Below are 23,777 nucleotides of genomic sequence, written 5' to 3'. Positions count from 1 at the left end.
TCATATCCAAGTGACTGAAGTTTAAAGTACCCTCAGAAAAATGTCAAACCTCCTGTTCCCCAGCAGCACTGCCCCTAGCGGATGTAAGAAGTAGATCAGTTGAACGGACGTCTTCTAAGGGCAGAGGATGTAGCAGGGGGACAGGTTAATGGTTACACACTGGTGTACCAAATGTACTTGAGGTTAGCAACAGTAAATGAAAGTGAATTGAAACAACAAGAAGAATGCATTTGTTATGATAACTCTAACGCTCATCCCCATACCAAGTACTGTATCTCTTCCGGACCTAAAGTTAAAAGCGAACGTTTTCAAGAGCTGTAACGTTGTGCTGTTTGTGTTGTTTTTAGGTGCGAGCTGCCCCCCCTCCCCCCACACAGCACCCCCGCAGACAGGCAGAGAAGACGGAGGAAGTGGAGATCACCTTGGTGTAACATCGCTGAACTCTTCTGTGCGCCACACAAGCAGAGCTCCTCATCGGAACGGTGGCCAGTCTTATCGTTTTGCGTTGGGAAATGATGTCTCGAAGCATGAGAAGGGATAAAAGAGTGCAATTTTGGGGATGGCAAGCGACTTCTTCAAAGTCACAAATGTTTTGTGCCTGACTTGCGCATCCCTTTTCATGGGCATTGAAACCAGAATAGACTGACTGTCCGAGTAAAGAAAGACAGAAAGCTGAAGAATGGCCTCGGCTTGTGGATGAAGATGATTGGAGCAGACTGAGGCTTTTTTTTTTTTTTTAGGCCTCGTTACATGTAGTCCTATCATACGTATATAATGTGCATTAGTACAGTACATTACTGTTGCCATAGGAATGTTCAGAATACGCGAAACATTTCTTCATATAGCATTACCAAGTCTATACTTTATTTGATATAAAACAGATACTATTGAGAGCCAAACGAAAGGGAATTGACTGACATGTTAAAGGGGGCTGGTTCCTCTTCTGTGATTTTCCTCTTCATAAAAAAATTAAAAATAAAGTTACGCTCTTATCTCATAGATAAGGGACATGTGGCAATTGAAATAAGATAAGCTAATACTCTTTTCAGCTTTTACAATGGTGTCTGTATTACTAATATTTAGTCAAGTGTAACAAATAAATAAATATTAAACGCAATACAGATTTATTCGTATAGGAATTGGTGGTAATCATAAAAACTGATCTAGATAACGTAGAGATAGATAAGTCTGTTTACTCCCCATTTCACTTCTATCATAATGAGTTAAGCATTCAATGTGTGCGTGTTTGTATGTATGTATGTATGTGGATCACTATTTGAATATGAGTTGCTGTGCATCATAATACACATGTCTATTTCCTGGATCTGTGCTGTTTCTACATTTAAACACTAGAAAGATAGTGGCGCTTTCTGACAGGTAAATTATGTCTGACAGGAATTTATCAGCCTATGAAACAGTATTTCAAACTAGACAGTAGCTGCAATGCCTTTTCTGATACTTATTTGGCAAATCAGCTCTTCAGACTAAAAAACAGTAATAGTAATTTTAGAAGCAGTTCACTGTTTTATTTATGTTTTTTTATAAAGCTGTGTTTTCAGACTATTTTTTTTATATACTGTATATATATTTCTAAGGGGGTAGTCCTTTCTTTGATAGCTTTGTTATTGCATAAGAAGTTGTGGCATTTTTGATCCAGTTTAATGACACTGTATTGTCAGTTATCAGCCCCAATCACTGAAAGGTCTGGATCGTTATAAAGTCTATTATCCTTTGAAAAAGCACACTTTGGGCATACCCAATGAAGTTAGTAATGTGAAATGCTGTGCAGGTTAAAAAGCGCATATTTAACAGGAACATGAAAACAAACTTCAGAAATTAAGTTCAAGATCAGAAATCCTTATTTAATGTCTGCAAACACCCCCATTCGTTTCAAGCTCTGCTTTTGTTCCTATTGTCTCAAATGATCTTTTTTATGTCGCATTTGTCACACATATATTTAGTCAGACTAATGTATTTTGTTATTTTCCGACTCGGTTATGGTTTTACAGTGGGGGGGGGGGGGGGCGGCGTACATTAATGAAAGCATGTACAGTAGTCCTTCTGATGGGGAGGGGGGAATGCTTAAGATTTACATATCAAAAGTTTGAAAGGAAACAAAATCTGTCAACTTTATAATATGCCAGTAATATTTTACCAGTAGTCCAGGCAGTTAAGTTGATGTGCTTGTTTCTGGCATATATATATATATATATATATATATATATATATATATATATGTGTGTATGTATGTATATATATATATATATATATATATATATATATATATGTTTGCACCACTGGTACTGTCCTATCTTTTTGTTGATCTCTCTGAGATCTTTTGAATGTTATGAAACTTGTTTTGAAGTTTATGGTTTACAGCATTCATGTTTTTCGAAGATGCTTTTTTGTAAGCAGATTCACCTCTTTTTTTTTTTATTTTCTTGGCCAGTTTGTCTTCTATTTTAAACTGTGTTTCTCTTGAAATAGTCAAATGTAGTTGGAAAAAAAGCATTTTATTTTATTTTTTATGAGCTGCTAAAAAGAAAAAAAACATTAAACTTTGCTGAAGCTTCTGTACAAAGGGCTTACTATCTACGAAACACAGCGTCAATATTTGAGAACATTGGTGCAAAATTATTGCTGCATTGTATTGGCTGTAAAAAGTTTGTATTTATTATGTACAAATGTTAAATAATAAAAAAGTCAAACTTTAGGCATGTTGTCCTGATTTAACGGGTGGAAATAGAACTACTATTGCACTGCAGTTTCATCCATTCCAGGTTATAATATGTGCCATAGTGTCTAGGTAACAAGCCTATTAAATTCATAGTAAAACCAGGAATGAATCAAACAGATATGCAATGGGAGCCTGTATTTCCATCCCTGTTTAATTAATTGTATTATTATTATTATCATGTACATTTACTTTGTGTTCAGTTTATCTTCATTATTGCATTCCATTTTTAATAGGTCTTCCCAAGCAATTTTATTTTATTTGGAAAATGTAAATGTTCTTTCATTTTGATGCTGGTAAAGATATACGTCATTCTGTTACATCACAAAAACAGCTTGGGGCAAATGTAAGCCCTGTACCCCACCACCGACAAAGGAGATTTATCTTGGACACCTGCTGTCGCATTTCAAATAAAAACTCATGGCAGAGTGACTTGCATCACAAGGGTTTACATTTCAAAATATACTTTTTGGTATACACATTGTGTATAAATATGTTTCCTTGACATCAGAACATTCCACTGTTTTTCAGAATTTATTTACACTTCAAATCAGGTAAAGTAGCCGATAAATATATATATATATATATATATATATATATATATATATATATATAATTTTTTTTTTTTTTTTGCCTCTGACACCACAAGTTCTGTTCCTGTGGTACAGGTAATATGACCCACCTTGCCACCCGTAGGGAAATGATGGGGGGGCTTCCAGCTCTGTCTTGACAACAAAAAAGATTGAATAATATCTGTGCAGGTTCACTTTAAACAATTAAATTTTTTAGGATTTTTTTTTATTATTTTTATTTTACGCATATATATATATATAAAACGAAGTTGCTTTAAGATGGCAGTCAGTCCCATCCGATCAATAAAAAAATAGCAAAATTCCACAAGGTGTTTACCAGCTCCAGCAGTTGGCATTATATTCACACAAGGTCAGCATTGTAAGTAATATTCTGCAGTGTTCCTGGTTCAGTGCCAGATACTGAACCTGCAGGAGTTGTGCACTGCAGCTTTGTGTTTGATTGAGTCGTTTATAGTAGGCTAAATATACCGTACTACTACTGTAATATGAATACGTCCTAGAATTTAAAGGTCTAGGGATATGGTCAAAATACAAACATATTAAACATGTAAATTTGGGCATTTAACTTATTGGTATCGTTTTGAATTGCTTAAACAGTGGTTGATCTTAATGCCAACAATATAAAATGTATAAACTTTATTTTCCACAGTGATAGTCAGATGAATAAATTGATGATTATAGTAACTGCGGCATTTTATGATGCCAAACAGATCCACATTGCTGCATCGGGCAGCAGTGTGGAGTAGTGGTTAGGGCTCTGGACTCTTGACCGGAGGGTCGTAGGTTCAGTCCCAGGTGGGGGACACTGCTGCTGTAACCTTGAGCAAGGTACTTTACCTAGATTGCTCCAGTAAAAACCCAACTGTATAAATGGGAAATTGTATGTAAAAATAATGTGGTATCTTGTAACAATTGTAAGTCGCCCTGGATAATGGCGTCTGTTAAGAAATAAATCATCATAATAATAAAATATATTAATATATTATGTATTTATTTATTTATTAACCATCAGGAAGGATCCAAAACGTACTTGATTATCTTTCGTTTACAACATTCCGCTGGTATTAAGACTTGGTCATGCAGTGGTCAGACTGATTAATGCCCAGAATATCTAGCTAACTTAAACACAGTAAATGGAAGACGCAGACCATTATACAGAGTGACAGCAACAATACATTATGTTAAATGACATAAATACAAATGTTAAATGTCTTTTAAGTCCTTGTAGTCAAAATTTTACACTAATCATCTTTAGTTCTTAACATAAGTATCCTTAGAGAGGAGTAAGTGGAGACAACTCTTGACTAGTTTCACAGGTACCGGTAGTCCAAGATTTGTCTGTTCGAACCTGGTAGTTATCAGGATCTGCTTGATAAATGTAGTAAACAGATATTTTAGTCTAAACTTGATTGGAACATTGTAATGTTTTCCTGAGTATTCAGTATTGCAACTTTTTTAAAATATTATTTGCTTAACGTTCTGAGTGGTACTGTTTTTACATATAATTATTTTTCTTCAATGCTCTGCAAATATGTCTCTTCAGACACATGGCTCAGCAGGTTGCGTTTCGTTTTAGTGACGGCGGAGAGATCAACTTCCTTTTCACTTTTACAAATAAAACAACACACAGTTCCTGTTGGGATTTAGATATCACTGAAATAATATTTGTGACACAGTTTCCTTCCTTCACTTTCAGCATTCAGCGTATTTCAGTGCATTGTTGGGTTTTTTTGTTTTCGTGACTAGGTAATTGTAAGGTAGAAGTCCCTGCCACTTCTGAACGGATGGATAACTCTATTAGAAAAGCACTTTTGAGTGGAGATTTCTCCAGAATACCTTCAGAAACTATTAAATCCTGTATTAAAATATTTCTGTGCGTCGATCCGCAAGGTAAGTTTTTAAAAAAATATGTAAACTTTAAGCTTTGTGGTGATGTTTATTTTTGTACTGTACGTAGTGTCGTAGTCGTACACATCACAGTTTTATCAAAAACGAAATAAATGTATTGTTTTTCATGTGCCAAGTAGACTTTGCTACGTATTGGTTGTTTTGACTAGTTTCATAATTCAATTCAATTTTACAACCATGGCTATAGTAATCTTGTATTTTAAATGTTTCATTAACAGAGATGAAATGCTTTTTATTATATCTACGCAGTGTTTAGTGTTTTAGTTCTATTCATTTTAAAATGTAATATATAATATCTGTTTTATTCATTTTAAAGTACTATGTTATAACTGTTTTATTCTCATTCAGTAGAAGTTGATCAGTTATTACATGTTTTGATGTCAAACGGTAGCTCCCTATACTAACGCTCAAATTGAGAATCTGACCGACTTATTATTATTATTATTATTATTATTATTATTATTATTATTTATTTCTTAGCAGACATGGGTCTTCAGACTTTCCCACATAAAAATACTATAACACTGTAGTTTCCTGTTGGACACTGCACTACATATACAGTCAGAAAACTAAAGTGTTTTTGGACGGACAGGTGTAGTGTTAGAAAGCGTTACATCGTTAGAATGTGGTGCGCTGCGTATCACTTTTTAATGCGTACCTCTAAATAACAACACACCTGTACTTGTCAGTTTTTTTTATACACAAGGTTCTAAAGCATTGCGCTTTGGCTGTGTATTTTTGAATAATTATTTATGTAATGCCAAGCCTACTGCCCACATATGTCGACTCATTAAATGATTCATATTTCATACTGCCTACCGAGTTCTTCTTCAGCACATCTACACTATTAACACTTCCAATGAATACTTGATATCTTTTATATATATATATATATATATATATATATATATATATATATATATATATATATATATATATATAACCTAAAATAATGTTAGCTATGTAATTACAATTAAATTACAGACAGTTTTTACCAGCGGTCTATAATGTAACCCTGTTTTTTGTAACTAATAAAGTAGAATAGTACCGCTTTTCATCTTGTGACACGAAAAAACGGTGCTTATTATCATTAACAAAAAATAACATTCGCTGTTATCTTTTTAACGCCGTATTTCCCCAGCATTTAATGTGTTTCATTTTAGATTCCCAAAGTGAAAGGAAAGCATTGAGGGAGACTGTCTACCCGAAAATAAGGGAATATTGCAGATCCAATTACGGTCTTGAATTCAAGGTAATACGACATTTGCATTACAAATCAAGTAATAATTTGAGTTGGATTGAATGGGTTGAGTATACCTAACCTGAGTCATTCTGAACAGGTCTTAATATGCATTGAACAGCTATTCATGTGTTTTTTGTTTTTTTGTAATGAAGCATAAGTAAGCATTAAGTAATGTGTGTATAGTCAAGCATATTAATAAAGATGGTAAACTATGGTGCATGCATAGTATAACCATGGTAAAACTGCCAAAATACCATGTATTCTGTAGGGGAGGCAAAAGCTTTTGCTCATAGCTGTTTATCTCTGTTCATGGATGAGCGAGCCATTTCAGAAAGAAGCCTGTAATTCTCCGTTCATTTCGCTGCACAGTGCAAATAAAAGCATGCGTTAGCACAGGCCCCACAGCAAACAACGGGCACGGAAAATAATGTGCTTCACAGATGCTCAGCACCAGAATATAATAACAGGGTGTTTGATGAGCCTGGGGCTAGACTCAAACCTGTAGCTGCTTCTTTCGTATCCCAACATCCACCCACACTGGCTAACCTGAGTGCAGATGAGTCATGAGCTGGAGATGTCACTCGCTCATGTAATACGTCATTGTGTCGATCTTGTATGCTGGACACCAATGCACTTGAGCACACTCATGTTGAGTAAGGGATGAGAAAATTGGCTTTGTGTTTTTTTTTTTTTTGTTTTTGTTTTTTTTCTCCAGATGTTTTAATTGCAGTTTCGTGAAATTGCTTTTTTTTTTTTTTTTACATGGAACACATGCCATCTAGTGGATAGCTGTAGTAATTACATTTTCATTTGCTTTGATCTTCTCAATGCTATAATAACCCTTTAAAAAAGTGCTCCATAGTAAAAGCATAGCAAAGTGTAATAAAGCATAGTGAAAGCATGGTAAAGTATAAAAATACATTTTAAAGCATAGAGAGGTATGGTAAATCATATTTAAAAATCCATGGCAAGGCATGGTAAACTATGTTCAGCTATGGCCAAGTGTTTTGCATCACATAGAATTTTAGGATTGAGGCATAATTTAAAAAAAAAAACTATATGAATGTAATTTAGATCTTCATCATGTAATCAAAGAAACTACAAAATGGCATCACAAAAGTCTACCAGAAACCATAATAGTAGTACAGTATTTCGTGTTAGATTTCAAAATGTCACATTTTTTACATATGTCAGTTTTTCGTTATATACAGAGACTACAAAGCAGTATGTAATTCAATATGTTAACATAACATTATTCAGCAGGTTTCATTCAACTTTATGAAACAAAATTAGTAGGGTGATACAAAACCTTTGACCATAGCAGTACATACATAGTATAGAGACTCCCTCCCACACGCTCCACACAATGCATATACAAAGCATGCGTAAGGCTCTGATGGGTCCAAAGTGAAACTATGTTCTTGTGAAATTAAATAAATGACAAAAGTGAAAGAACAGGGTCAACAGTCAAACCTATTGAGAGGATTGTGTTTGGTTATTTATCATGTCCTGTTTTTTCTAAGCCCTTTCTGTTGATAAGCTGTTCCAGTGAAAGTGTTCTTTCTTCAGGTGATTGACGGCTATGAGGGATTCGATCCTGAGGATGTACTAGATTGCAAATTCCGACAGTTTCGGTTGAAACTTTTAGAGGACTGCATTAAAAATTCAGCTGGCCCTTGCTTTGTGGTAAGTCTCTGAAGTCTTTGACACGTGTCAAAATGTTTGCAAACAAGTAACTAGTTTCTTTGTGTTTTAAGTTTTACATGTAACTCACAGCGTTATGACAAAGACTCAATACATTTTTTGAAAAGTAGCATCTTGTTGCTATGGTAAAGCATCCCTTGTCTGTTCTGTGGCAGGCTCTGATTGGGGAGCAGAGCAGCGGCCCGTGTCTCCCGCAGGAGATCGAGGTCTTGGAGTTCGAGGAGATCCTGCAGATGTCTCAGCAGGCGGGGGTTAGTACCAGGATCCTGGAGAGGTGGTACCACAGGGACGAGAATGCCATCCCACCAGCCTATTTCCTGTGGGACAAAAGGGACCTGCTGCGCAATTACTACAGCCAAGTTAGTTTAGTCAATATATTAACAATATTTCCTATTAAATTACAGTGCACAATTTGAGCAATAGCACATTCAGTTTTTTCCAATATTGGTTTCAATTTTTATTTTTCCTAGGCCGATATAAAAGCCCGAGAAGTTGATCGCAGTGAGTGGCAAGAGGCCTTCCAGGAAATGAAGATGATTTTTGATGCCGTTGTATCTAGGTGTATTCAGAAAGGAACAATCACCCCTGAAAGAGAACGCAAATACTTCACCTCAGGTAACAAAACAGAGACGCTTTATAAGTTAATAGACAGCGTGTAAGGTGAGTAGGATGCAGGAGATTACATCTGTTATACATCTTAGACAAAAGGAAAGCTCAGCTGCTCTACTGTGCAGAATGATGTCTCTTATATTAAGATACACACAACACATGATGTATTTAACTTCACAAAAACAGATCCTGTACTCAGGAACTACCATTAAACATAAAAAAAGGGTTTTGCAGTATTATGTTATGTGCACAGAACAGCATCTGTACAGAGGGTTAGAGTCACTATTTATATTTTACAGAAGTGCTGCTGCAAAGTAAATCAAAATGTTTGTTTTTTTCTGACAGCACTTGAAGACGAACTTCGATTTGCACTTGAAAATCGCCCCAAAGAGGACTTGCAAAGATGCCTGTGTTACGTTCACAACATTCCCATCCAGAGTCAACAGCGGGAGAAGATGACACAGAAATCCAGACTCAGTCCCGACCCAGAGCTTCAGATGTACCACGACCTCAAGTCCTACAATATGATGCGCTGCCTCCGAGATGAATTCCTTCCTTCCATTGTGGCGTCCTCCCAGCTCCGGGTGTACACCTCAAACAGTGACATACGCCAGGGCAACGCCAAGGAGATTACGAAAGAGCACACTGAGGGGCTCTGCAACCATTTCTACTCTGATATGCTGAGCATGATTGATGCCCTAGTCACAAGAAACACACAACACCTCGACTCGCTGACTGAAGAAGTCTTGCAGCATGCGTCTTTGTGCAATATTTATGCTGGCCTTTACAGGATTGAATGTGACGAGGTGGAAAAGGTTAAAAACTACCTATCCCAGAAAGAGACCAAATACCCACTCATTGTCAGTGGGGGGCCTTGCACTGGCAAAACAGTGTTCCTGGCCCATTGTGCCAAACAGGTATTGTTGTGAATTTTACAATAGTGATGTTGAATGTTGATGTATGACATGATATCAGTACATAGTGAATCCTTTTTCCTGTTATATATTATAGTGTGTTATGATGTTTGGTTAAAGATATAGTATGCATCGAAAAGGTAAAGATGGGTATAGGTGATTGACAAACCTTTGAAATATATATCTTTTTTTCAGGTGCACTCTTGGCTGAATGGCTGCGATCCAGTAGTAGCTGTTCGTTTTTTAAGAAGAGACACCGGTAACCTGAAACAGCTTCTTTCAGGAATCTGTCAGCAGCTGGCAGTGAACTATAACTATCCCCCAGTGGCCTGCTCCAATGACATCGGTCAGCTAAAAGAGGACTTGGCAAACCTTTTTAGAGCATCATCTTTACAGCACCCTCTGGTGTTGATTTTAGATGGTGTGGACCAGATGGCACACACTTACGAAGCTCAAAGAATGTGGTGGCTTCCAAAGACCTTACCGCCTTCTGTTAAACTGCTGATTTCCACAGCCCCCAAAAAGTCTGCCGTTTTACAGACCCTCAAGACTCTGTACCCTGATCAGTCTCAGTTCCTCGAAATGGGAAACAAAGAGAGAAAAGACGGCAGTAAGATGCTAACAGAACTCCTTTTGGCCTCAAAGAGGAGAATTACGTCAGGGCAGCAAATATATGTCAATGAAGCCCTGAAGGGTTGCACTCTCCCTCTGTATGTTGAGTTGCTCTACAGGGAGGTGTTTCACTGGCATTCGCAGTCAGATGTCACAGAGGAGTCTCTAGGAAAGAGTGTCCATGAGAGCATTGAGAGGTTCCTGCACCATCTTGAGATGAAGCACGGGGCAGAGCTGGTCTCCAAAGCGGTTGCCTATCTGACAATCGCAAAATCTGGAATCACAGAGAACGAACTTGTTGACATCCTGTCAGCAGATAATAATTTCTTGTTGCGGTTCCTCCCCAATAAAGACCTGCTTTACAAACTGAGGGTGCCCGATTCAGTAGTGGAGAATCTGCTGTTGGATCTGAAGAGTTTTTTGGTGAAGCGGTATCTCATGGGGTTTCAGGTGCTGTGCTGGACAAATAGACATTTCCCATTGGTTGTCTACAAGCTCTACCTTAGTGGAGAGGAGGCAAGGCAAGAGATGCACAATGTGACATCCAGCTACTTCAGTGGACGATGGGCCTGTGGCAGAGCCAAACCCTTCGTCATCAGTCAGGACCTCTTTGCACAAACCAAAGCCCTGGTAGCACAAGCTTTCCAAAATCCACTTCCACTAAAGATCTACATTGACAGCCAGCAACCTTCCCAGCCCTGGCTCTTCAGCTCCCATTGTTTTGCTAAATTCGCTAACGTGCGGAAAATTAATGAACTCCCCTTTCATTTGAAAGCTAGTGGCAGGCTTGATGAGGTTTGCAGAAGCACCTTGATGTGCCTCGGCTTCCACCAAGCCATGTTAAAGGCCGGTCAACTGACCAACTTGATATCCGAGCTGGAAGAAACCTCCCTGCTTGCCTTTGGAAAAGAGCTCAGGCTTTTAGCCAGCATCCTTAGCAGTGCTGCTTGCTTGCTTCAGACCTCTCCTGCCGACCTAACTGCTGTGATTCAGACAAAATTGCTTCCATTCCTGGACATATGCCCAAGTTTATTAAACTACGTTAAGCAAATCTATCAGGAGGGTCTGAGGAACTCTGCCTTGGCTGTTCTGCACTCCTCTGTTATAAATGTTCCTTCCACACGCACTTTACTGTCAGCTGTGGAACTTTCTCCTATCGTTACGGTAATAGAGACACAATACGGAAAGATAATTGTGATTCTAGAAAACGGCACGCTATGGGCATGGAGCGAAAACATGTCTGGGGGTTTTAAACTCATGAACTCAACTGGCATTAAGTTTTCTGGGGCCAAAAGTGCAGGTCATTTTCTCTTGCTCTCCACAGAATGCAACAGGTTATTGCTGTACAATTTGTCCTTGCCCTTACTACTTTATGAAGTAAATGTTCACAGATCTGTCATCCACAGCACAGTGGAAACTTTGGAACAAGTGAAAGGATTTGTTATAAGCAGCACCAGCTTGTATGGTTTTGTATGGTTCGAGAACATGTCTTATGTTGGGATGTTTGACTTAAGTACTGGAAGTCAACTTGGCCAGCTACATTGTCAGCATAATGTTATGTGCCTGTCCTGTTCCTCTGATTGTAGGTATGTTTTCTGTGGACAGCAAGAAAGCACAGTTACAATCTTTGATATCCATGAAGGAGGTCAGCACGTAGCTACGGTTACTTCAGACTTAAAGAGAACATCTATACTTTCGTTGCTCCACTCAGAACCAGAAATGGAAATGTTCTGGGTCGACAACTTTGGGAACATTTTTGTCTGGGACATAGAAACAATATCTGAACCCCAGCTTATAAAAGAATTCTGTAATCCAGAAGATCTAGATGAAGTCATAACAATTGAATCTTCTGCCGAGAAGCGGATTCTCCTGCTCTGTAAGAGGGAACACATTGTGATTTGGGACACTTTCAGCTGGATGATAATGGATCAGTTCAAAGCACCTCGGAACAGCTTGTTCAGCCATGCCATGCTCTCAAACAATTGTGACATCATTATAGCTGCTTTGGAAGGCTGTTGTTTCCTACTGGTATGGAAAAGAAACACAGGGCAGTGCGTTCTGACCCTCAACACCGGCCACGACCAAATACTCAAGCTTGTAAAGAACCACACGACCCTGGTAGCAGTGACAGCAAATGGATTCTTCACATCCTGGGACCTGGATTTGGTCCTGAGCGCCTCCTTGGTTTCCAAGACTGGACTGAAAATCAAAGCGGTCCTAGTGACCGCACAGGGGAAGCACTTTTACACTGTAAATGGCACTGACGTGATCTTCAAATGGAACATGCTCACTGGTCGTATCGAGGCTTATTTTGAGCATGAGGACCTTGTTGATAGCTCAGCACTCACCATGACTGGCGAGTATCTGGTGACTTCAGAAATCTCTGGGGACATTTATGTCTGGAATACCGAAACTGGAGAAAATCTGCACCGTATCCGCTGTGACCATGTCTCCAAGTTGCTGGTTACCCCCAACAGCCATTTTGTGGTGTCCCTCTGTGAAAACAATCTCTCCAGGGTATGGAAGCTTACAAAAGTGCACATTGTGTGTTATATTCATCCCTACCTGAAGAATGCAATTATCACACCAGAGAGCACCTTTGTTCTCGGACACCATGATAGAGATCTCTTGGCTGTAAGCTTGTGGTCTGGATGCGTGAGCAAGAGATTCTCATGTGCTAGCCAATCAGAGGTCACTGCCTTTCAGGCGTTACCGGACTATCCTGATTATGTGGTCCTAATCACCTCTTCAGGCTATCTGTACACCTGGAACGTGGCAGAAGAGACAATATACCAGCAAGTGAAGCTGCCTGAAAACTGCTTAAGCCAGCTGGAGGTGTTTCAGATTTCATCCGATGGAAGGTACGCTGTCATCTCCGTAGATATCATGACAATCAACATCTTAGATACTCTAAATGGAAGCCTGTTTGCCTTGCGTGCCAAAGGTCCAGTCTTGTATATTACTCTGACTGCAGATGGCAGCTACGTTGTCTTCATTTGTGATGCTGAACAATGCAGCTGCAGCTGTGACTTTCACGCCAAGCCTGTTCTCAATGTTGTTCAAGTCTCCGATATGGAAAATATTGGACAATGTTACCTGTGCAAAGATCCATCTACTATGACTGTTTCTGACAATCTCAACGTTTATGTGGGATTTGAAGATGGCAGTACTGGGATTTATACTATTGCCAACACTGTTGATGGCACTATTAAAAGCTGTCTGAGTCAAATTGGTAACAATGAAAGCTGCCTTTATAGTGAACACAAACAGTGGCTGGGCAAGGAGTTACCAAATATTACATGGAGGGTGTCCTCTACAGAGCTACTGTAGTTTAAAATATTTCCTCTCTTAGTAACATCTACACCCTCTGTGTGTTATGAATGGCCTTAATTATGCGCGATTAAAGCACCACCCCCTTAGTTTACCGCTGGTGTCAGTGTCCAGTATAAATCCGCTATATAACGAGGGAAGCGCTATATCAAGACACATAGAGAGAAAATAAGCTAACATATAATGCAACTGTAATATGCATTTAATGTATGTTTTGCTTTTTACAGATTTACTTCAGCTGCACTTTTCACTTGCTCAGCAGCTTTTTTTCTACAGACTTTTGTTTTTAGACATTTTCGTTGTATACAGCCAGTACATTTTCAGTTTCTTTGTAATCCATATTTCAAACACAAATAAACTACTGTTTGGACAAGACATTTGTGTGGGGTCATTCTTACTGTGGACAATTGTGTGGAATAAATGAACTTTAATGAAAGGACCGACTCTTAAGTCTTTTATTTGAAAAATGTATTACGAACAAAAAGCCTAAAGGTTGAAAATAGATCAACTATTTACAAGACTCTTAAAGCCATGTTAACATAATAAACTATTTACATGGTTTATTTAACTACTGTGCTACGTTTCTTTTCAGTGAAGTTGTCAACTGCGCCAATACCTGAATTTAAAGTCTTTGGTTTTCTAATACTTTTAATACTTCCTTCTGCTCTTCCCTTTCTTGTGGATACTTTTCTCTCACAAATTGCAATTCATCCCCCTGTAATGTAACATACTTTGCATCTGCTTCCTTCATCTAAGCCAGTAACTCACTAATCTGTGTCACTCTGCTTTCACTTGCTTCCTGTAAGAATATCATGTTGGTGAAATGAGTGGTCAGTACCCAGTACCACCCCCACCACCCCTCCATGCATGCACAAACAAAACAAACATCAACATCCATGTAAATGAATGTGAATATCAAGAAACAGGGATTCAAACAGCAGTCAGGTACTTAAAGAGAGTTCATTTCTCATGTTATATTTAGGCAAAGCGATATGAAACATGTTACATCACAACTGAATGTCCACTTCCCAAGACAAGTGTATGAACAGGTTATTTACCGGTGCAATTGGCATCATTTTAAGGTATGTATAATTGCTAATAAATTTAGGAGGCTGAGTAATTTAAATGTCTCAAGTCTGTTTAAACTGTTTGTTAGCTTAAAAATAATAAAACATTCCTTTGTTGTGCTGGGGAGTCCTGGAGGTAGATGTGCCAGTTTCAAAAGCTGACTGAAAATTTCACCTGTGAACATGAAAGAGGCGATGCAGTGAAACAATGCAATTCAGACCCAGACCCTACAGAGTGGCATTCAGTGCTGTCCCCACGATCCTCTTCGGTTTGAACTGTTACAACAGGATCTGAATGATCTGTGTGTGTGTGTGTGTGTGTGTGTGTGTTTTGCACAATATGAATAGAAATCAATGGAAATGTTTTTAGGGATATTGTACATCTATTGACAATTTTCTTTTACCGTGTCAGTAAACAAGTGTTCTACAAATTGACTGAGGATTGGAACAAGATTGGAAGTGCCAACAAGCAGCTTGTGGACTGTATCCCCCGAAGGGTCTTCGTAGCCATTAAGGCAAATGGAAGGCCTACAAAATAGTAAATCTTGTTTTTATTTCAATTAAAATACCCCTATATTTCCATTGACTTCTATCCTATTACCCTGTATGCAAAAATGTAGTGTGTGCTTCATATTGTCCAAGGCTGTATGTGTGTGTGTGGCAATGGAACGCAATGTGATTGGTCGAGCGAGGTTCCAGCTGTCCCTATATTGGATGGATACCTTGTCAAACATTCTAAATCACTGCACTGCCTCACAGAATTTGAACGTATCGGACGGTAGCCATCTTGCTTTTACAGTTACAGATCTACAGCTGTAACTATGAAACTGAGTGACCAATTACCTGCAAAAAATCCCAAAGTAGTAAGCAGACATGCTGATTTGGGTGAAGAACAATTAAATGAACTGGAAGATAGCAAAAAAAAAAAAAATCACTGTCTTTATACTCAGTCACCTCGACTTTGTCACTTAAAATAATGTATTTTAATGCGGAAGAAAAGATCATTCTTTCTATAGGCCTGTCCCCACAAGCTTCACCCAGGCCTTAGACTTCACACATACTGCCATCAAGCTGCTGCTGCTGCTTCTTTTTAGGGTTTGTTGGCGCATGCAATCTAAATGGAGATGATGAGCACCCTCTACCTTTATATATGTGCATTTATTTCTTCCCTTGTATTTTCTCCCATTTTCCTATACTATAAATTTGACTATACATTTCTCTTTCTCCGTTTGTTTTTCTCGCCCTTCTACCTTCAAAATATAATTTACGGTTACTTCCATTTCTGTTTCCCTTAATTTTCTGTTTAATATGTTTCTTTGCTGAATACATGTTCCACTGTTTCTTGTTCACCACAATTACTACATAACCCATTCTCATGACTCCCAATCCTGTATTTGATGCTGTATATGCTAGCCTTAGTTTCTTCCTCCCTGTTTTTCCCTTTCCTTTGCTATATATGCACCTGCCTTCTTAATTACAGGCAGGTGTTTCTAATTCAATGAGTCCCAAACTGCAGACCTCTGAGCTAAAGTCAATAGATATACCATCCAATCTTTAGACTGGATTCATTATGTAGTTCATGTCGACACCCAAGCACCATGAGCTTTGTTTTATCTTTGTTTAGTTGTAAACATGTTTACCTTACCTTATATCTCCCAAACCAATGAATTTTAACTTGTTTTGTTCTGTCTTACTGAATTGTGTTAAATACAGCTGCAAATTGTCAGAAATTGTAAGAGGGGGACTCTTTTTAATACTTGATCTGTCAGTGTTGTGCTATGTTTATTAAAATAATATGTTTTTGAAACCAAGTGAAACATTTTTGGTATTTTTTTTTTTTTAATAAATAAAAGATTGTGTACTACTATTGCCCGCTCTACTTACTAATCTGTATTTCTTGGGGCCTAGTTCCATAATACAGACAGCTGTGTCATTAGCAGTTGTTTTCTATTAAGATGTAAATATGCAGACTATTCTTCTAGACTTATTTATGTTTGTATCCCTGTATATGGGATGTAGCGTCCAATGTGGAGTCTCTTGGCAAAGCAATACATAATAAATCATTTTTATAACTCTTTCCAAGGTTTCTTTATTGTATTTCCTGAAAGCTGTACAGTATTGTTGTTGTTACAAAATAAAATCACAAACAAAAGGTAGAAACGCAAACACATTTGCCTAGGTATCCCCTTTTCCATCTGCATGATTATCATGTATTTTTTACTTTTACAATGGTATACCACAGTCATTTTTTATAAGGGTAAACCAAGGTTTTACATAGAGTAATTTGCAGATGTTGTCTCACAATTTAAGTATTATTTTACTGTTTATTTTTATTTTTCATTTACCTGCCACAATGAAGTTACTGTGCTGCAGGTATTAGGACCCCACATTCTTTGCCGTAGTATCACGTCATAACCAATACATGTACTAGAAAACTACAGCAAAACCTTAATTTACAGTTGTGAAGGTGGCCACAGCTCTTAGCAGATAGTAAAGCTCAGATCACGTGTTGTATATTCCAATACAAGGTAATGAGAGAGGCACGTCCAATAAGCAGCAGCCACAGATGTCCAGTACCTGGTGACAGGTTTATTCAAGTTACTAATATATCCAGTTAGGAGACCAAATTAACCCATATTCATCGTTAATATGTTGCAATGTGTATTTATCAAATGTGACATTCGAATATTTTCATAATTTCTAAAAGTACACGTTTTTATACGGGTGGATGCAGAAGGCATAATAAGCACAAGACAATGAAAAATAACTCCGACCTTTTGAGAAGCGCTATTATCATTGAGTACCAGAGACAACCACAGAAGCGCTATATGGATTCAGTTAAGTAACACATTTCGACAAAACACTACAACTACCATCACGCACTTTTGGGCCCAATAAACCGGATGTCACGGAAACGGGCCTATAAAATAACTTCCGCCGGAAAAGGAGTCCCTTTCCTTTCAGCTGCACGAAGCAAAATGGCGGCACAGATCTCCAAGAAGAGGAAGGTAGGACAATAATTTACTTAAAAGTTTAGGAAAACAGTGAGTAACTTAAAAAAATGATCACGTTTTATCGTGTAAGGCGATCTTTTAAATGTCATACAGTAAACAAAGCTATGTTTGGCTGTTTTCTGTACGAGGATTGTTGTTGATTGAATGTGACTGTGTGTCCCTGCGTTAAACATGTCCGGTAATGCCTGCGCTTATGTTGTGTCAGTTTATGTTAGCTGTGTTTAGGTGTTTTTTCTGTCTCCAGTTGCGTAAGTTAACTACAAAACATTAATTCTAACTCAACAGTAGTTATACAAAATGTTACAGCTGTAGTGTGTTTAAAAACACTGCGTTTGCTGTATATGAAATAGGCCGAGGCTTTGGTTCTTTCCTCCTAATTGGTTCTAAAAGTTAAAATCAGATATATATTCATGATAAATATGCATTTGTTTGTTTACTAATGTGCAGTGTACGCCTTTTTTGTAACTTGCCATGCTGTCAGCTACTGTACTAGTGGGGGAAAAAACGTATTTATTTAAACTATTTCTTTAAGTGCAAATAATACTAGACTACACTGAGATCAGAAGCAGCAATTTAGGATGAATTACAATTTAAGACAAATTGTATCTACAATGACATTAGTAGTGCATCAGCTGAGGATCCAGTAACATGGTGCTTAAGTCCAGATGCAATGGACTGTATAGGCTGACACATTCTAAACTTGTAGACCAAATCTGTCAAGTCCTGGTGCTGTCTGAATGCAAATACTTTTGTTGCTGCAGTTGCAGTTATACAGAAGGGAGCCATTTTGGGGTACTAATGTACAGTGCTCACCTAGGTTTGGATGAAACATTCAAGAGTAGTAACTTTTTTATAGAATGTTAAAGCAAAATAAATGGTTATAGAATTGTGCTCCCACGTTTGAATAATCTTACTTGGAGGGGATGACTTATGGAAATGGCAGAGAAACTATAACTTTTTTTTTCTTGCAGTTTGTTGCAGATGGCATTTTCAAGGCTGAGCTGAATGAGTTTCTGACCCGTGAGCTGGCTGAAGATGGCTACTCCGGAGTCGAGGTGCGTGTCACCCCAACCAGGACTGAGATCATCATCCTAGCAACAAGGTAAAAGTTGATACTGTAGCTGTGCAACTGACATTAACCTCATCTCTATATGAAGTTCATAGGGGCCCTTGTTTGGTGTAGATAAGCATTTATTTACAGAGCTACCTCAGTGGTGGTATAAAAATTTCACATCAAATTGTGAAATGTTGAGGTATGGTAAATGAGCAATTTACTATCAACATGGTCACATCGCTAAATATACAAACCTGAAATGAGAGGTCAACCACCTTCCCCTTCAAAAGTCTTTATAATTTTAAACAAATGAGCCGTATGTAGTTTCTGCACTCTTGAAAGGGTTGTAAGAACGTGAGGATTGCTGTGTTCACACTGCAGCAGATGGGATTAGACCCACAGCAGTCTCTGATCTCTTGTAATGGACTGGGTGTCATGCAAGTTAAGGCCCCCTAGCATGGCTACCAACAAAACACCCAATCTATTTGGTTAAATCTATTCAGTTTGCTGGAGTACATTTTTAGTACATTTGTAAATAATGCACTTTCTTCAGTGATGACTGGATGACGAGTCTGAGCCCCTGACATTTTGTACATTGGGAGCAGAAGATGATGCGTTCTGCATCTGACTTCTGTTACCTTTGCACTTAAGAAGGAGCTTCTGAAGACTGAAACACGAGGCATTTGTCTGAGAAGATTGCACTTGGGGAAACAATTCCACAAAGTTAGCTTCAACAAACCAAAGGTGCACCAGAAAGCATTTTGTTAAATATTATTCACCAAGATGATGAATACTAGTGTTAGCTATGTTTGGTAATGACTTAACTCTAGGGTTTACAGCATTGGAGACATAAAACTAAATTTATAAATACTTTGTCTTTCAAAATATTCCACAATTAAGTTTTTTTGTTTTTTTTAAATCTGCTCAAAGGACCTGTGCAGATTGAGTGTGTCTTGAACTTTTAATGTTGGTTTAGTTTAATTTTTCAATATTTGTCATCTGTGGATCAGTAGAGTTAAACAATTGTTCAGTGTAAGTCTTAACATTGGTTTGAATTTAATACAACCATGGCATACACAATCATGTATTAAGAATTAATTATAAACGTGTTTTTTTTTTCTAGGACTCAGAATGTGCTGGGTGAGAAAGGTCGCCGTATTCGTGAACTGACTGCTGTTGTCCAGAAGCGGTTTGGCTTCCCAGAGGGCAGTGTAGAAGTGAGTTGCAGAACATCGTTGAATTTTTCCTTACTGTCAAATATAGTTGCTCATCATTCTTGCCTTCTAAAGGTTCACATTTGAAAATCTTGGTGTGGTCTTTTCAGATCTCCATTGTAAAAGACTGTATCTTGTTATGCAAGCAGAGCAAACTTTAAATAACTTTTCTTCAGTGATGACTGGATGACGAGTCTGAGCCCCTGACATTTTGTACTTTGGGAGCAGAAGATGATGCGTTCTGCATCTGACTTCTGTTACCTTTGCACTTAAGAAGGAGCTTCTGAAGACTGATACTCGAGGCATTTGTCTGAGAAGATTGCTCTTGAGATCAAAATGATTGTCTAAGACAGATTCACTTTTATTAAGCGACAAAGAACACCCTGTCAAACTCCTTAAAGCACTTAAAATAACACTTGCAACACTTGTTCCTGATGTAATTATTTATGTTCCTTGTTTAGCTGTATGCTGAGAAGGTTGCCACCAGAGGACTGTGCGCCATTGCTCAGGCAGAGTCTCTCCGCTACAAACTGCTCGGGGGTCTGGCAGTGCGAAGGTGAGTGGAGCTTCGGGAGCACAATGGATTTTCTGTAAGAAACTTCTCCATTACATTTTCTATGCAGGCAAAGAGATTGGAGTAGTGTGAAGTTTTCTAAGGGTTGGTTCATACTTAAACCGCAGATTAATCTGATATGTTGTGTGCAGACAGCTCTAAAAACTGTGTAGCTTCATGCCGACCATGCAGCAAATGGTTTTTTTCAGCATTATCCAACCCTATGCAATTTCAGGTCGCAAATGTATAAGAAACAACATTCCAAAAAAACCGCACTCCACGAGTGTGGATGATGTAATTTCGACCTGTCTCACGGGGTCGGAGACCCTTGACTCTGACCAGAAATTGTCGATCTGAAGTATAAACCAGCCTTAAGTTCACAAGATCTAAGAATTGTTAGACTAGGCAAAAATATAAGTTCTGTTAATTGTTTTATTTAGTCTGGTGTTTAGGGGCCTTTAGACGCATTTACTTCGATAAAGAATAGTTTAGTCTTAAAGGGTTGTAATCACATGGTAATTATGGACTGTCACAACATGATTAAACATGTACTGTTAGTCTTTGTGTTTGTTTGTTTGTTTGTTTTGGAATGTCCGTGTTCCCTTCAGTGATGATACGATGACGAGTCCGAATGGGGCATGCCCTGCTTCAGGTGTCCTGGCCCAGAGGCATGTTTTGTGTCCCTGAGTTCAGGCTCCTGAGCAGAATGTTTCTATCGATTGATGACATAGAGGCATTTGTCTGAGAAGGGCTTTTTATTTGTATTATAACAGTAGTGTACCATCTAAATTAGGCTTCTCTTAATCAGGGTATGTAGTGGTGCTGATTGGAATGTTTAACCCTTTTCAGAAAAGGTCATCAGCCTTCCTATAGATTGCTTTTTTTCTATAAAACTACCCATGTACATGTATACTACCTTTTTGTACAGTATAAAACCTATGAATAGAATAGTTAACGAATATTGAGTTTGATAAATCTGCACACTTGGTCTGTAAATGCTACTGTGTGTGTAAACATATGTTTATAAAAGCTGAAGGATAACGTTTTAACTTATTTTGCTTATTTTAAAACCCAGAGCCTGCTATGGTGTTCTCCGTTTTATCATGGAGAGTGGTGCTAAGGGCTGCGAAGTTGTCGTTTCTGGGAAACTGAGAGGCCAGAGAGCCAAGTCCATGAAGTTTGTAGATGGTCTGATGATCCACAGTGGTGACCCAGTCAACTACTACGTTGATACTGCTGTACGCCACGTTCTGCTCAGGCAGGGTATGTATTTCCAGGGTTGTGAATGTCCCATATTGTTCCCTTCAGTGATGATACGATGACGAGTCCGAATGAGGCATGTCCTGCTACAGGTGTCCTGGCCCAGAGGCACGTTCTGTGTCCCTGAGTTCAGGCTTCTGTGTAGAGTGTCCCTATCGATTGATGACATAGAGGCATTTGTCTGAGAAGGGTTTTGTAACTGTTCAAATGTAGGATGTGCCATTCTAAGTTTCCCCCATACATTTTTATATCTCCATCCGTTTGCATTTAAATTAATATAAATCCTCCTCCATTCAATTGGTTTGTTTGGTTCTCTCTATGGAAATGGCAATATCATGGAATTGCTTAAGGATATGGAATTTAGTTTTTGAGTCTGTTTGGATGTCGGTAGGTGTGCTGGGTATCAAAGTAAAGATCATGCTGCCCTGGGATCCAAGCGGCAAGATCGGCCCCAAGAAGCCTCTGCCTGATCATGTCAGCATTGTTGAGCCCAAGGACGAGGTTCTGCCCACCACCCCCATCTCTGAGCAGAAGGGAGCCAAGCCAGATGTGCCCGTCATGCCCCAGGGAGGCCCAATTCCCTCCGCATAAGGGTATGTAGACCTCTTTCTCTACAGAAACAGGTGGATGTTGGGTGTTCTTTCTCAATTTCATGTCAAGTTTAGTATACTTAGAACTGCTTTCACAGACCTCCTTGGCACCTAAAGTAACATTAGATCGTCCATGATGAGTGCTTATCTGGGGTCTGTGAAACCAGACATTTGAGCTTTATTTTAACAAAGTGTTGGCACAGTTCACCTTTCTAAACTCTTAGCATTATCTGTAAGTGGTATAGTTTTGAGTTTAGGTAGGATTGCTAGGTTTAAGATCCTGTCTTGCTGGATAAAGCATCAAATATGTACCTTAAGTTTTCAGTCTGCTTTAATTATCTTGTCTACTTTAACTCCCATAGGAACTTAATTCCCTTATTCCTATGCTGCCTAAAAATTGTTTCACCCTCTACTGGGTGTAGATAGGCTCCCTTCAGTGATGATACGATGACGAGTCCGAATGGGGCATGTCATACTACAGGTGTCCTGGCCCAGAGGCACGTTCTGTGTCCCTGAGTTCAGGCTCCTGTGTAAAGTGTCCCTATCGATTGATGACATAGAGGCATTTGTCTGAGAAGGATTTTAGTTCTACAGTGTACCCCTTACATCCATATAGGGATATCAAACAATCTTCTGCTTTTATCCAACAAAACTTACTCCTATAGGCTGAAGATATGCCAGGTCTGCTTGTAAAGTTGTCCAATTAAACCTTGCCATGTTCAATGTGTTTTCACAATTTGACATTTACATGCTTTAAACCATACATAGAGTAAAGTGCCATGAAATAAAGATGCATCCACTTTACATAAATGAATCACCAAGTAAGCAGTATGACAATTGCTTTTATAACTTAATCTTCTTGTCTTGCAGGTATTGATTTAACTCGCAGAGATGAATCCCCTGGAAATTTTCTTTGTAGAAATTTCAATAAAACAGTAAAAGACTTTTGCGTGCTTGTTGTTTTTATAGCAGTCTAAATGTACAGAGAGCCCCCCACTTTCCACCAGTACCTTCACAAACCTTGTGCTATAGTTTTACATATAACATGTCACACATGCATTTTAACTTTAGATAATTGCTTACTCAATTTACCACAATTTGAGTGCACCAGAATCTGTGTATATATGGGGGAAAAACCTGTCCATACATATCTGTACATGTATTGTGAACATGATGTTGGTCTATTTACATGATTAATAGGAAGCGTCCCTGTGAGGGGCGCTTATGAGCATTCTGCAGCCCCATACACAACAGTATTCTTAGTAAAGTTTGAGAAATTAACCATTTTGTGGCAATTTTTACTAGGTTGCTGCAGCCTCACTATCCTGAGACTTGTGGTAGTGAAGCCAAGTTCAAGTTAAACCCTACACAAGACAAG

The 23,777-nt window shown here is 38.4% G+C and overlaps 3 protein-coding genes and 3 non-coding genes across 7 annotated transcripts in view; all 6 read left to right on the top strand.

The window, feature by feature from the left end:
• LOC131738055 (F-BAR and double SH3 domains protein 2-like) overlaps positions 1–2,713 on the top strand; it is a 78,299-nt gene extending 75,586 nt beyond the window's left edge. For both annotated transcript variants that reach the window (XM_059031180.1, XM_059031181.1), the window contains one exon: positions 348–2,713. In XM_059031180.1, coding sequence (XP_058887163.1) covers positions 348–431 — 84 coding nt within the window. In that variant the 3' untranslated portion in view covers positions 432–2,713. The remainder of the gene's footprint in view (positions 1–347) is intronic.
• Positions 2,714–5,017: 2,304 nt separating this feature from the next.
• LOC117405605 (NACHT and WD repeat domain-containing protein 2-like) lies at positions 5,018–14,022 on the top strand. The gene is made up of 7 exons (XM_059030573.1): positions 5,018–5,217; positions 6,399–6,487; positions 8,048–8,164; positions 8,338–8,541; positions 8,653–8,797; positions 9,137–9,708; positions 9,862–14,022. The coding sequence occupies exons 1-7, from the start codon at positions 5,112–5,114 to the stop codon at positions 13,645–13,647; spliced, it is 5,019 nt and encodes a 1,672-aa protein (XP_058886556.1). The 5' UTR covers positions 5,018–5,111; the 3' UTR covers positions 13,648–14,022.
• Positions 14,023–17,624: 3,602 nt separating this feature from the next.
• On the top strand, positions 17,625–23,343 carry LOC131738053 (small ribosomal subunit protein uS3). The gene is made up of 7 exons (XM_059031177.1): positions 17,625–17,722; positions 18,700–18,830; positions 19,906–19,999; positions 20,458–20,552; positions 21,625–21,812; positions 22,201–22,402; positions 23,270–23,343. The coding sequence occupies exons 1-6, from the start codon at positions 17,693–17,695 to the stop codon at positions 22,398–22,400; spliced, it is 738 nt and encodes a 245-aa protein (XP_058887160.1). The 5' UTR covers positions 17,625–17,692; the 3' UTR covers positions 22,401–22,402; positions 23,270–23,343.
• Positions 21,152–21,299, top strand: LOC131738077 (small nucleolar RNA SNORD15). Its single transcript, XR_009329606.1, has one exon. It is a non-coding gene; the product is annotated as a small nucleolar RNA SNORD15 (small nucleolar RNA).
• On the top strand, positions 21,852–21,999 carry LOC131738075 (small nucleolar RNA SNORD15). The gene has a single exon (XR_009329605.1). It is a non-coding gene; the product is annotated as a small nucleolar RNA SNORD15 (small nucleolar RNA).
• On the top strand, positions 22,831–22,978 carry LOC131738074 (small nucleolar RNA SNORD15). The gene has a single exon (XR_009329604.1). It is a non-coding gene; the product is annotated as a small nucleolar RNA SNORD15 (small nucleolar RNA).
• Positions 23,344–23,777: the final 434 nt, after the last annotated feature.

Source organism: Acipenser ruthenus, chromosome 9, assembly GCF_902713425.1.
Source record: "Acipenser ruthenus chromosome 9, fAciRut3.2 maternal haplotype, whole genome shotgun sequence".
In the NCBI taxonomy this organism is placed as follows: Eukaryota; Metazoa; Chordata; class Actinopteri; order Acipenseriformes; family Acipenseridae; genus Acipenser; species Acipenser ruthenus.
The sequence above is the reverse complement of the archived record's forward strand: the minus strand, read 5'-3'. Positions and strand labels throughout refer to the sequence as shown.

Coding starts and splice junctions, on each gene's coding strand:
- LOC117405605 (XM_059030573.1), top strand. CDS start 5,112: ATGGATAACTCTATTAGAAAAGCACTTTTGAGTGGAGATTTCTCCAGA. Junction 8,542..8,652: donor TGCGCAATTACTACAGCCAA/GTTAGTTTAGTC, acceptor TATTTTTCCTAG/GCCGATATAAAAGCCCGAGA. Junction 8,798..9,136: donor ACGCAAATACTTCACCTCAG/GTAACAAAACAG, acceptor TTTTTCTGACAG/CACTTGAAGACGAACTTCGA.
- LOC131738053 (XM_059031177.1), top strand. CDS start 17,693: ATGGCGGCACAGATCTCCAAGAAGAGGAAG. Junction 18,831..19,905: donor ATCATCATCCTAGCAACAAG/GTAAAAGTTGAT, acceptor TTTTTTTTCTAG/GACTCAGAATGTGCTGGGTG. Junction 20,553..21,624: donor GGGGGTCTGGCAGTGCGAAG/GTGAGTGGAGCT, acceptor TTTAAAACCCAG/AGCCTGCTATGGTGTTCTCC.